Source organism: Canis lupus, chromosome 11, assembly GCF_011100685.1.
Source record: "Canis lupus familiaris isolate Mischka breed German Shepherd chromosome 11, alternate assembly UU_Cfam_GSD_1.0, whole genome shotgun sequence".
Taxonomy (NCBI): Eukaryota; Metazoa; Chordata; class Mammalia; order Carnivora; family Canidae; genus Canis; species Canis lupus.
Genome location: NC_049232.1, coordinates 67,007,189 through 67,021,244, shown reverse-complemented (window position 1 = coordinate 67,021,244; position 14,056 = coordinate 67,007,189). Strand labels below are relative to the sequence as shown.

General features: G+C 45.6%; 1 protein-coding gene and 1 long non-coding RNA gene across 2 annotated transcripts in view; one reads left to right on the top strand and one right to left on the bottom strand.

The window, feature by feature from the left end:
• Positions 1–14,056, top strand: part of SUSD1 (sushi domain containing 1) — a 130,174-nt gene that overhangs the window by 93,835 nt on the left and 22,283 nt on the right. The window contains exons 11-12 of the mRNA XM_038553300.1: positions 3,453–3,544; positions 4,437–4,623. Coding sequence (XP_038409228.1) covers positions 3,453–3,544; positions 4,437–4,623 — 279 coding nt within the window. The remainder of the gene's footprint in view (positions 1–3,452; positions 3,545–4,436; positions 4,624–14,056) is intronic.
• On the bottom strand, positions 8,077–9,988 carry LOC111097884. Its single transcript, XR_005367163.1, has 3 exons — positions 9,660–9,988; positions 8,637–8,968; positions 8,077–8,134 (listed from the first exon to the last, which is right to left on the bottom strand). It is a non-coding gene; the product is annotated as an uncharacterized LOC111097884 (long non-coding RNA).

Here is a 14,056-nt window from a genome sequence, read left to right as displayed (position 1 = left end):
ATGCAGGACTCAGTCCCAGGATCCTGGGATCATGACCCGAGCCAAAGGCAGACACTTGACTGAGTGAGCCACCCAGGCACCCCCAGTTATTATTTCTTCAAATAAATTCTCTGTCCTCTTTTCTTTTTTCTTTTCTTGGGACTTCTATAACACAAATGTCATTATGTATGATGGAGTTACTGAGTTCCCTAAGTCTGTTCCCATTTTGCATAATTCTTTTTTCTATCTTTTGTTCAGTTTGATTACTTCCCATTACTCTGTCTTCTAGGTCACTAATTCATTCCTTTGTTTCTTCCATTCTGCTACTCATTTCAAGTGTGTTTCTCATTTTGTTTATTGAGCCCTTTATCTCTGCTATGTTATTTTTTATCTCCATCTTAGCGTCTCACTCATGTCTTCCACTCTTCTCAGGTCCAGTGAGTATCCTTATGATCATTGCTTTAAATTCTCTATCAGGCATGTTACTTATATCTGTTTTGCTTAGATATCTGGCTGTGGCCTTGTCCTGTCCTTTGTTGGGGGTAAATTTCTCTATCTCCTCATTTTGTCTGCCTCTCTGTGTTTGTATCTTTGTTTTAAGAAAGTCAGCTATGTCATCTATTCTTGAAAGTAGTGACTTTATGAAGAAGTCTTGGAGTACCCTACAGTGCCGTGTCCCCTGTTCACCAAGACCTGGCACTACAGGAGAGTATCCTATGTGTGTTGCTATGTGTGTAGATTGCTGTTGTGTCTGAATCACTTTTCCTTTTAGTGCAGTTGTCTACACTGACTCTCTGCCTATTGTGGGCTGTGTTTGTTCTCTGTAGTGTTAGAGGGACCCAGGCAGGGTAAGCATGCCTGCCAGGGAACTTGAAAGTGGGTGGTGGTGGTGGTGGTAGCAAATTTGTTATGCATTGCTACCCTATACTGGATTTTCTGAAGTGCTGTGGTAGCTGGGGGCACGAGGCTGGGTGCAGCATGCATCAGTGGTTAGGTGGAACATGTGAAGGCAGCTGTGCATGGTGCTCTGTAGTAGTTGGGCCATGCATGGCAGCTGGGTGCTGCACCTTTTTATTGTAATTTTTTTGTTGTTTTAGTTTCCTATTGCTAGTATGACAAATTACTGCAAATTTAGTGACTTAAAACAATCTGAATTCATTATATTTCTGGAGGTCAGAAATCTGAATCAGTTCTGTTGTGTTAAAAGTATGGTGGCAGCAGGCCTGTATTTATTCTGGAGGCTAGAGAAGGGAATCCATTTTGTTGTCCTTTCCAATTTCTAGATCTCACCTACATTTCTTGGCTTGTGGGACCCATCCTCCATTTCTGAAGCTCCTTGACTTAATTGCCCCTTTTGTCCTTAAATCACTCTCTAACTCTGATCTTTTTGTCTCTTATAAGGAGTGTGATCTCTACATTAGGCTCATCTAGATAATTCTGGATAATCTCCCTGCCTTCATCACACTACAAAGTCCTTCTGCCATATAAGGTAACATGGTCACAGATGGATATGGACATTTTGGGGGGTCTGTTTTCAGCATACCATACTTGTTCTTGCAGATACATCAACAAGTACTAATTTTTCTATGTTCTTGTATTTGGATATACTTTGCCAAAGTCCTATTATTTGTATTTGTTTTTCTGTTGTTTACAAACTATTTTTTTTTCCAGTAGATTCCATTAGATTTACTGACAGTGGCATCATTTGTTCCCTTTCTTCCTGGTACTTATAGTTCTTTTGTTCTTGTCTCTTTCCGTGTTGTCTAGAATCTTCTAGTTAATGCTAAATAATACCTATGAGACCATGCATCCTTGTATTGTTCTCAACTTTATTAGAAATTGCCTCATTGTTTTACTACCCATGATTAGTTTGGCATAGTGTGTTTAGTAATTGCTCATTCTGTCCTTGCACAGTTTGGGCATTGTGGTTTATCTAGTCATCTTGAATACATTGGGCAATTCTCTACCTTTTCGTATGGTCTGTAACTGTTTATTTTATTTATCTATCTGCTTATCTATCTATTTATTTATTTGTTTTCCACCACCCCTCCCCTGGAACTACTTAAATAGTATTGAGGTTATTGTTTTTTGAAAATTTCATAAACATAAGGGTCTTTGGACCACTGCTACTTATCTCTAAAACCTTCTATATCCAATAGTGAGTTGCATTCTTCTGAATCACCTGTACTTTCTTATCTACTCTGTCTTACAACATTTGAAGTTATAGCTTGCGACCTGTGGAACAGGTTTCCTCTGGCAAGGCTGCCCAATCCATAAAGAAAGGTCACGTCTACCAAAGTGGCTTCATTCACAGGAACCTGTCAGGCCAGGGGCTTACACAATAAAGGCTTGGCTCCTGTGAGACTTTCTTTTTTCATGTGCTTTGGGAGTTGTCTTTTTCATTTATTAATCATTGCCATGTTGCTATGAAACTCTTTTTTAAAAAAGATTTTATTTATTTATTTACTTACTTATTGGAGAGAGAGAAAAGTTGAGTGGGAGGAGGAGCAGAAGGAGAGAATCTCTAGCAGCCTCCCCACCGAGTGTGGAGCCTGATGTGGGGCTTGATCTCACAACCCTGAAATCATAACCTGAGTGGAAATCAAGAGTCGGATGCTCAACTGACTGACCTACCCAGGCACCCCTCCTGTGAAACTCTTAGAAGCAAATCTTTTTCAGTTCTTCAAAGAGAACTTCGCAATTCTCTGCTGAGGTATTACTCCCAGCTCAGAATTTGAAACTGATACTTATTTGTATAAATGAGGCCCAAAGCCAAGCTGCAGTTTTAGGTTAATGAACTAAGGGGAGTTTGCAGTGATTGGATTTAAGATGGATCCTCTGATTGAGCATCTTTTAATTTAATCAGGATTGAGTTTACATAAATATAAAAGTGCTGCTACCACTAATTTCTAAATTAAAGTACTGCCGAAATCATCCTAATATATAACTTAATTAAAACATAGTATTTTGGGGCAGCATCTGGGTGGTATAGTTGGTTAAGCATCCAACTCTTGGTTTTGGCTCAGGTCATGATCTCAGGGGCCTGGGACCTAGACCCTTATTGGGCTCTGTGCTCAGCGTGGAGTCTGCCTGAAAGACTCTCTCTCTCCCTCTCCTTCTGCCCACCCTCCCCCCACACAAGTGCTCTCTCCCTCTTTCAAATAAATAAATTTTATTTAAGGTAGTATTTTTTCTTTTTTTTAATTGAAGTTCAATTTGCCAACATATAGTATAACACCCAGTGCTCATCCCATCAAGTGCCCTCTTCAGTGCCCACCACCCAGTTATCCCATCCCCCTGCCCACCTCCCTTTCCACTACCCTTTTCTTAAAAAAGATTTTATTTTTAAAGTAATCCCAATACCCAACATGGGCCTCTGACTCACAATCCCAAAATCAAGAATTGCATGCTCTATAGATGGTAGTATTTTCATGTAGAGTGTAAGTTGATTTCTCTTTCTTTCCCCCCTGCAGTAAAACAGATCATCAGTAACATTTCAATATTTAATGAAACCTGCTTGAGATGGAGAAGTACAAAGACAGCTGATATAGAGGAGATGTATTCAGTAAGTTACTAAGTTATTCTATGTATAGATGTTGTCTAGTGTGGGAGGTTTAAAAATACATCAGCAAACCTAAACATCTACTTACATAGCTGTTATTATCAATGGCAGATTGATAGCAAGAATTGCAAGACAAAGCAAGAGAATGGACACTTGTCCTACATATTTGAAGAAAGACCTTGGGGATGGCTGAGTAAGCTGTGAGAGTTTCTTTGTGCACATGGCCTATGCAGAGTTGATGCTCACACAGTATCCATGGGAGGAACCCATGGCTTTTGCCTGTGTGTGTCTCCTCACACCAGTGTCTCTGACCAGGGTCTGGACATGTTGTCTAGAGAGTCAAGGAGAACTTTTGTAGCTATTGTGGTTCACCATGGGATGAGCTGGTACTAGAAAAAATTAAGTGGGCAGAAAAGTATGTCTATTGGCCCAGGTGCTGGGATGTTACAGGAAAGTGTCGGGAATGTCAGACAGGAGCAGCAGAGGAGAAAAGCCCTGCTGGGGTTTTACCAGGCCAGCTCGGAGTGCCCTCATTCAGGTCCTGCTTTGGAGAAGCCTTAGTTCAGATTCTTCGTCTTCTCTCTAGGAAAATGTTCTGTGGCCTTGTGTTCTTGCAGCTTTGCCAAGAGACTTTGACATTGTTCATTGTACATGTGAGAACAAGAAGGAGAAAATTGTTTGTACTGGGGCCTCAGCCTTTTGGACATTTTGATTTAAAGACATTTTTATTATACTGATAGATCGTAATGACAGTGTGGATGGTATTACAACTCTAATATTTGCTCACTGTTCTTTTTTCACTTTTCGAAGGAACTTGAGAGTTGAGAGCAAGTTTGCTCATGAGAAAGCTCCTTCCGAGCCAGCCATTCACCTAGTGAACTTTCCTGTGTTTCAGTTCCACATTCAAGGCCAGAGATGGTATCAGAAGGAATTTGCCCAGGAAATGACCTTTAATATCACTGCCAGCAGCCAGGCTCCTGAGATGTGCTTGGACCTATGTCCGGGCACCAACTACAGTGTCAACATCCAGGCTTTGTCTTCCGAACGTCCTGTGGTCCTCTTTCTGACAACCCAGATTTCAGGTAAATCTTGAATGGCAGCATTTGTATGAACAAATCACCATAGAGCCATAGACAGGCCCGGATCAAGAGGAACAGGATTGCTTCCTATGGTTATAGAGTGGACTTTAAGAGCAAGAGAAGAAGGTCATGGAACCGGGGAAGGACCCTAACGGTGCTGTAGTTATGACTGGCATGTTTTCCTTTCTAAAAAGATAGTTTTTTTGTTTTTGCCTTTTTTTTTTTTAAAGATTTTATTTATGAGAGACACAGAGAGAGAGGCAGAGACATATGTAGAGAGAGAAACAGGCTTCCTGTGGCAAGCCCAATGTGGGACTCAGTCCCAGGACCCTGGGATCATGACCTGAGCCAAAGGCAGATGCTCAACCACTGAGCCGCCACCCAGGTGCCCCCCCCCTAAAAAGATAGTTGAGACAAAATATTAACATGAATTAAATCTGGCTAGCATGTACATGAGCGCTGGTTACAGTCCTTTGGGATCTTTGAAATATTTCATACCTGAAAGGAATTTTTCCACATTACTGTTTGTCAGTCATGTGTCATTGCCATTTTGTCACAGGGGCCTCAAGAGTCGGTTATTCTCAGGGAAGAGTGATTGGCAGTCGTGCTTCGGTCCCCCAGTGAATTCACCCTCCACTCATTTTCTGTCTCTCCTCACATCTGGGATATTCCCCCTGCCCTGACCCTCTCCCCACACTCCGAGCTAATACTCTGAGTATTAGCTTCTTGTTTCTTACTTCACTGAACAATTAGAAGTAATGGGGGAGGGGGGATTTGCCTCTCCCACGTCTCCCAAGGCTACCCACACACAGGGCTGCGTCTTCTGTCTTCGCTCCTGTCCCCACTTCTAAGGTGACCACCACCCTCAGGGGCATTGGATCCCATCCTTTCCTCCCTATTCATCGTGCCCCCCCAATGGAGAAAGGGTCCCAACACTGCATGAGCATGTTGTAGTCTCCTTTTTTATTTTTATTTTTATTTTATTTTATTTTTTTAAATTTTTAAAAATTTTTATTTATTTATGATAGTCACAGAGAGAGAGAGAGGCAGAGAGACACAGGCAGAGGGAGAAGCAGGCTCCATGCACCGGGAGCCCGATGTGGGATTCGATCCCGAGGCTCCAGGATCGCGCCCTGGGCCAAAGGCAGGCGCCAAACTGTTGCGCCACCCAGGGATCCCCTAGTCTCCTTTTTAAAATGAAAACAAAGAAACCAGAAACTTCCTTTGATCCCACATTCCCTCCAGCTACTTCCATGGCATCCCTTTTACAGTAAAACTTCTTTTAAAAAGCGTCTGTTGTGTAGGCTCCACATGCTTACTTCCTGTTTCCCCTTTCACTGGTTCCAATCCGGAGGCAGTTGTCCTCAGTGTATCTGATTTTTTCCCCCCACATCATCTGACATCCCCTCCTTCACCAGACACTTTTTCTCTTGGCTTTTGGGCCTCCTGCCTTGCTACTCCTTCTCAGGCCTCTTTGCTGGCTCCATCCACTTTTAGTAATGCCCTCTCTGCCTGCTTCTGTTCCTTTTTCATTATGTACCCCCTCCTCCTGTACCAGTCTCGTGGCTGTAAACATTGCCTGTCTGCTGAGGATTCCCAACGATGGATCCTGGTCCCAGACTCTCCCCTGAGTTCCACACTCATATATGCGGTCATCTTTTAAATATCTCTTAATCATCTCTTGACCATTCAATAGTCAGGTCCAAGAGGATTTTGATTTCTCAACTCTTCTCTCACCTCCAAAGCCATTTCCCACCCAGGCTTCTCTGCCCTGGTTATTGGCATTCCTCTTCACTAGTTGCCCAGGCCAGAAAGAGTCTACCCCTCCCCACCGACTCCTAATCCATCAATAAGCCCCATTGGCTGCTTTCTAAAATGTATCCTGAACTCAGCTACTCCCCACCCTCCCTTCACCACAAAGCAGCCTTATCCAAGCCAGCCACCTCTTGCTTGGACTTCTACAGTAGCTTTCTTACTGGTCTCTCTGCTTTCACGAGTGCCTGTTGGTCTCCTGCCCCGCATCCCCACCTCTATATTATGATGAAGACCATAACTTTAAAAAGATCACTCAGGACTCAGAGTGATCTTTTATTTTATTATTTTTAAAAAAGATTTATTTATTTATTCATCAGAGACACACAGAAGCAGAGACACAGGCAGAGGAAGAAACAGGCTCCCTGTGGGGAGCCCAATGCAAGACTCGATCCCTGATCCCAGGATCAGGCCCTAAGCCGAAGGCAGACACTCAACCCTTGAGCCACCCAGGCGTCCCCTCAGAGTGATTTTTTAAAAATGCATTGGAGAACATGTCATCCCCAGCTGAAAACTGTCCAGTGAGTCTGCATTGGTCTTAGAATCGGATTCAGTTTCCTCACCCCCACCTTCCTCACTGACTTCATCTCTACTCTCCTCCTTTCTCGCTAAGCATCTGTCCTCTGTACCCTCCTTGCTGTTCCTCAGAGGGGTCAAACCTGCTTTGCTCATCGATGCCTTTCCATCCACCCTTTACCTTTTCTGGGGAATATCGTGCACATGGCTTCTTAATAATCATCCAGGTCTCTGCTCAGATGTCATTACCTTGGAGGAGCTCTCCCTGCCAGTCCTTTCAAATAACCTCCATCTCCAACCACCACTCTCTATCCACTTATCCTGCCGGAATTTCATCACAGAACTTGTTTTCAGAACTTGTTTGGTTTTTTTTTTTTACTTGTTTATTTTCTTTCACCCCTGTGAAAATAGGAGGTCCTCAAAGGCAGAGATGTAAAGACAGTGCTGGCACGTAGCACAACGAACCCTGAATGGCCCCTGGGTGGTATTGGTATTGAAGGGATGTCTGGTTAGTTAAGGAAAGCTTTCAAACGAAAAAAATTCAAATTTCAGGCTGGAAAGAGAAGTAATGTTCGATTGGGTGTTCCTCCCTCTGGTGCGACTTATTCAGATGAAAAGCTGTTTAGTTTCCTGCCCTTTGGTCCTTGCTGTGTCTTGGATGGTCTGCATTGCTGATTCAAATTAGTATATTGTATTTCTTGAGTTGGGGAGGGGAATTTCTTCTTGAGACGCGTATTTCTACCTTGTTTTGCAGGCTAAATGTAGCCTAGTAGCCCAAGAGCCGTGTGCTCGTGGTCACCGGGGGGCACTGTTGAGCCGTCTAAGTCCATTGAGACCCTTAGCTAAGCTCTTTGAGACAATGGCTGCTTATGTTCCAACTCAACCCTACTTTAAAGGTTTTGAAATTTTAAAAAAGTGTGAAAATTCAAGTTGAAAGATCAAGCGGGTCTTCCAAAAGGGTAAAAACCAACCAACCAATCAACAAAACTACCCAAGCCCTCTCTTTCATTAAAAGGGGAGAAAAAGGGATCCCTGGGTGGCGCAGCGGTTTGGCGCCTGCCTTTGGCTCAGGGCGCGATCCTGGAGACCCGGGATCGAATCCCACGTCGGGCTCCCGGGGCATGGAGCCTGCTTCTCTCTCTGCCTGTGTCTCTGCCTCTCTCTCTCTCTCTCTCTCTGAGTGTGACTATCGTAAATAAATAAATTAAAAAAAAAAAGGGGAGAAAAAGAGAGCCTTGAGTGTTGATAGAAGGAGGTATTCATTTGAGGAATATAAAAAATAGTGAAAGGGATTAAAGGGCAAAGGAGAGAAAATGAGTGGGAAATATCAGAGAGGGTGACAGCACATGAGAGACTCCTAACTCTGGGAAACGAACAAGGGGTGGTGGAAGGGAGGTGGGCGGGGGGTGAGGTGACTGGGTGATGGACATTGACGGGGGCGCTTTGCAGGATGAGCACTGGGGGATCTGCTATATGTTGGCAAATCGAACTCCAATAAAAAAAAAGAAGAAGGAGGCATGCCTGATTGCCTAAGAAATGGCTTTGTTTCAGTAAAATCATGAACTTTTGAATTTTACCAGAAATGTGAGGCAAGGGATTTGGGTCTGGAAAACACAGCAGCTGATTTCCCAGAAGAAATGTGAATGGAATTTCCCTCCCGAATGTCTTAACATTAAACTAAAACTTACTGATGGGAACAGGATGAAGGCAAGTGCTTTAAATATGTCGCTGACCTCAGAGGAGGGCGCAGGTTCGAGGCATGTTGAAGGACAGAGGCAAGTGTTCCAGTGAGATGGGGAGCCGAGCAGCTCAGAGGCGAGGGGGAGGCCAGATCCTTCTCCCAGAATTTCTACCCCAGGGCTGACAGGCTTCCTCAGGTAGGGCCCAGGGGGCTGACTTCTGACTTCTTCCGAAGAGGGCCACCACTTCTACGCCCTCGAGGGCTGAGGGAAGAGCAAACTTTCATCCTTGGTGTAGATCCAGGGTCAGAAGAGCTTTCACACGTGGGCTACGCCATTTCCTAGCCAAGGCAGGAAGCTGGTTGGCAAAATTGTCTTCCTACAGGGAGCAGGAGAGGACCAGGGAGGGGAAAGTGTGTGTGTGGGGGGGGGGGGGGGGCAGAGAGACAAAGCAAATGTGTGCAGAACTGTCAAGCTAAACCGCTTGTGTACACAACACAGTGATCATTATTTATGATAGAGCCAAGAATGCCGGAGGGGAAGAGGGAAGAAAAAATATCAAGGAAACCAGTCCTTCCCCACGTTTGCCTTCCACGCCGAGCCCTGGCCGCTGCCGCGGGGCACCTCCCCATCTCTGCCCCCATTCTCCAGAAGGGAAGGAGAATGTACTTTTTCAGATGCTCAGGAGAGCAGTTGAAAACACACGTGTGTCCCGAGCATTATCAGACGGGCCTCCTGGTGGAGATGGGCCCAGTCAGGGTGCCTCCGATTCCCCCCAGAACCGGGAGCCACAGCCTCCCCCTGAGGCCCCCCCCCCCCCCCCCCCCCCCCCCCCCGCCCCGGGAAGGACCGTGCAGGGCCACATCTGTTGAGATCTTCTGCAGGAGGCTCCTGCTCCGGGGCTGGCGGCCCGCACACCCTCCAAACATCGTGCCCTCATGTGTCCTCCGAGACCCGTCTCCTTAGGCTGGTCGCAGGGAGTCCCCGGCTCCCAGGGGCAGAAGCTGCGGTAGAGTTGGGACAGGGACTGACCTTCTCGTCCCAGCTGTTCCCTCTTCGTGGGGACTCTCTCAGAGTCTTTCAGGGTCGCAGGTTTTTTGACACCTGCATAGGCCAGCAGGGAGGCACACACGCCCTTCCAGCCCTCCGTGGGCCACCTGGTGCTCTGATCCTCAGCGGTCTCCCAACGGCTTTCGAGCAGCAAATCGAACCCCAAACCCCCAAGTGAATGGCCCTCAGGGATTGGATGGATGGATGGACCCCAGCTCCCCTCACCGAAAGCAGCCACATCTGGGCCTGGGCCCCAGGAGACGAGATGATGCACCACAGGAGAAAATGGGCTGGATACTGTTATTTTCTTGTATTAGGGTTGGTTTGCCAAAATATGAATGGGGCCGTTTCTTTACATCATAGGCCTGAGAGCCAGAGTTTCTGTGTGTGTTGGGAGTGGGAGGGGCATGACGTAATAACTTAACCCAGCAAATATTTATTGACTGGCTACGCACAAAGACCTGTGCTAAGTGCTGAAGAGGGGATTTAAAGATGAAAGGAACATTGCTCCTTCTCCTTGGGAAGGCCGAGTCCATAACTTTGGTGACAGGGGAGTGATGACCCCCCTTTATGGGGTCAGCTGCCATTTTTTTTCTACTGCTGTCAATTTCGACTGGCGACGCCTTCAGCGTGTGGCATGGTCCATCTGGGGCGGTGCCAGGGATTAGAAAAGAAACACCACAGTGTCTTTACGTGTATTTTTGTGTGGGGGGTTAATTCCTTGCATTTAACTCGAAGTTGATAGTAAAATTGGGACTTCTGTTAGTTTTAGTGCAGATACAATTTTCTACTTTGGGTTCTCTTTTGTTCATTTTGGTACGTTTTAGGGGATTTTAACATGTTTTCATTTGTATTACCTCCTTTCTCTTATTGATTTTAATAGTTTGCCTACACTAATGATATTAATCTTTGGCTGTACCTATTATAATCCCCCCCAGGCTATTTACTGTTTAGTTTCCTTGCCGGTATTCTTCTTACATTTAGACATTTTAAATTTTCATGTAATCAATTCTATTGATTGTTTTATAGTTTCTGCCTCTGGTCATGCTAAGAAAAGCCTTCCCCACCCTGAAATTAGATCAATTCTTATTCTTTCATATTTTCTAATGCTGCTGCTGCTGCTGCTTCTTCTTTTTTAATGTTAGCTCTGTGCCCAATGTGGGGCTTGAACTCAGGTCCCCCAAATCAAGAGTCACACACTCTACTGACTGAGCTAGCCATGTGCCCCTCTAATGCTTCCTCATAATTTTGCTTTTCACCTTTAAATTTAGACCCATTTGGAATTCATCTTGATGTATGGTATAAATTTACATGGTAATTTTTCCCCCTACATGATAAGCCAGTTTCCCGCCACATTTGGAACGACTGTTCATGTCATACACTATCTTCTCATTTGTTTGTTTGGGTCTCTTTCTAGGCTCTCTAGCTTTTTCCATTGCTTTGCCTGTCCTGTGCTCGCACCTTACCATTTCAATTATTGTAACTTTATTCTATATATTTTTTTAACTTCATACTATATTATAATATTTTGTAGGGCACGTTCTCCTTCAGTGCTTTTCTCCTTACTCTGCAGGGTTTTCACACTTGGCAGCCCCTATATATTCCTTTGTCATTTGCTTCTAGTAGAGGAATGGTAATGAGAGTCTCCCTTCTGCATCTTCCCCCACTTCGAATATCCAGGGTTGAAGAGCTTCACTCTCCAGCTCAGACACAACCCATTTCTGGCCTTGGGTCTGATCTGGCTTAAGTCAGTAATGAGGCTAATGGAAAGGAGAGCGCATCTGCCCAGGATACCATTTTGGGGAATGAGGAACACAACCTTGGAAAGAGATGGCTGGAAGTTAAAGTTATTTAACCTTGAAATGTGTTTAAGAACCAGCCTGCTGAAGTTCAGGCTTTTACATGAGAGAGAAAAAGGTGCCCTGTTTAAAATATAAGATGGGGGGAGGTCCGAAAGCAGAAAGCAGTCTGGAAGTCACATGTTGATGGCATCGGCTGGATGGCAGTGGCACATTTAGGACGGCAGGTATGACACTAGCCACAGGCCGGGGTGGCCTTCCTGCCCCCCCCCCCCCCCATGGGCCTGCCTTCTGCACGCTGAGCGAGCACTTTGTTCTGCTTATACCAAGGGCAATGAGAAGTGGGGTGGTTTTAAAAGGTTAGCCAAGAGATTAGAGGAACTAGAATTATTAATCTCGGAGAAGAGCAAAGAAAGGAAAAATTTAAAAAGAGCCCGAGGAGGGAGGGGTTCTCACACACACAGTGAACAGTGAATCTCCCTCTGGGCTGAAAACAGGAAGCGTGTGATAAAAACCACTTACTTTACTGCAAACAGCAAAACATCACAAGTGAGAAGGCATTTCAGTGTTAGCGCGGAGGGCTGGGGGCAGAAATTCTCCGACTAGAAGGGGCCTGTCCCCCTGGGGGACCTGGTAGGGGCTTTTCAAACCTCACCGCCCTGTCCCGCTCACCGCTGCAGGAACCCAGGGGCTTCCTCTTGGGAACCCACACCTCTCGGGAACAGCCTAGACCTCCAGCACCTCTTGTAATATGTGGACTGCAAGCAGGGCCATTCTAGGCCACCTCCGGGGGTCCCTGGCAACCCCACAGGCCTATGGAGGCCAGAATTTATGTGACCCTATCTGGCTGACTTTGGAAGAAATTCTAGACTTGGTACCATTTGAGAAAGCTACTGGGGGTTGTCTCTCTTCCATCCAGTATTAGATGCCTGGGCTTCCAGTGGTCAGGGCCCCGAGCCCTCCGCTCAGCTTGGGGGCTTTTGTGCGGTCCCCCTGGGCAGCGGTGCCTCTCCTGCTGGGGACTGACTCCATGTCACCGCCAGTTGGCTCCTGCATGGTCCCGTCTCCTGCTGCCTGCCGGATAATTCCACAAGCACGTCGAACATAATCAGGCCTAGAAGTGAGCTGCTTCTGAACTTCTCCCCCAAACCTTGATGAATGACGTCATGACTGAGCCACCAACACCAAAGCCCAGATTCTTCCCCCTTCTTTGTCTGCCACCACATCCTGTTCTCTCCCCCCACGTGTCTCTCCCATCTGGCGACCTCTGCTCCGTTCTCAATGCCATCACTTGCTTCAGACCTCAGGTACCTAGACTTTGGGCAACCTGTCCTCTTGTTCTTAGTCGGTCCTCCAACCAGCTGTCTGAATTGTATTTCTACAATACATGTCAGCTGAGAATCTGTAAATGACTTATTTCCAGGACGTTTGATCCGACCTGTACCCATACCTCCCAGTTTGGTGCGAGCCTCTCCCAGGCTGGGACTTCACCTTTCAGCCAGGTATGGCTGCAGTTCTGTCTCTGCTGGCTCTCCACCTCCGGGCCCTGTATACGTGTATCTCTGCATTCAATGGTCTCACCAGCCCCTGCCCTTGGTCAGGTGTTCTTCCTCTGCGCTCCCACGACACCCTGTGTTTAACTTGATCATAACTCTAAGCGCCACGTGTTTATAAAACCGTCTCCACTGTGAGACTTTGAACTCCTGGAAAGCAGAAACTTGTGCCTTCTGTGGCTGCTTCTCCCAGCCTGCCATGGTACATGGTGTATAAAGGTGGCTAATAAATGTTGTTGCTTGGTGATGTATGATTAACATATTCGATAGAGCTTTTTCATTGAAGAATAATTGACATACAAATTGTATTAGTTTTAGGTATATGACGATAATTTGATATTTATATACATTATGAAATGGGCACACGATAAGTCCAGTTACCATCTGTCACCATGCAGAGTTGTTAAAATACTATTGACTGTATTCTCTATGCTGTGTGTTATATCCCCGTGTCTTATTTATTTTGTAATGAGATTTAGCTCTTAATCCCTTTCTCTTATTTTGCCTACCGCCCTTCCCTCTGACAAGCATCATATTCGATAGTGCTTTAAAAACTATCTAGGCAAATAAATAAACAAACAAACAAACAAACAAACAAACTAGGCCATTAGGGGTGGCCCAGTCGGTTAAGTGTCTGACTTTTGATTTCAGCTCATGTCGTGAGATTGAGCCCTGCGTCAGGCTCTGTACTGGGCCTGGAGCCTGCTTAAGATTTTCTCTTTCCTTCTCCCTCTGTCCCTCCTCCCACCAACCCCTCCCCCAAAAAAACTATCTAGGAAGGTATAGGTTTTTATTTATTATAATTTGGATTGGGAATTTCTACCCCAAGTCTATTTTCTTATTTTTCAAAAATTTAAAAAACATTTTTATTTATTTGAGAGAGAGAGAGCGAAGGAAGAGCACAAGCAGGGGGAGGAGCAGAGGGAGAGGGAGAAGTAAGCTCCCTACTGAGCAGGGAGCCTGAAGTGGAGCTCCATCCCAGGACTTATGGGATCATGTCCTGAGCCAAAGGCAGATGCTTAACCAA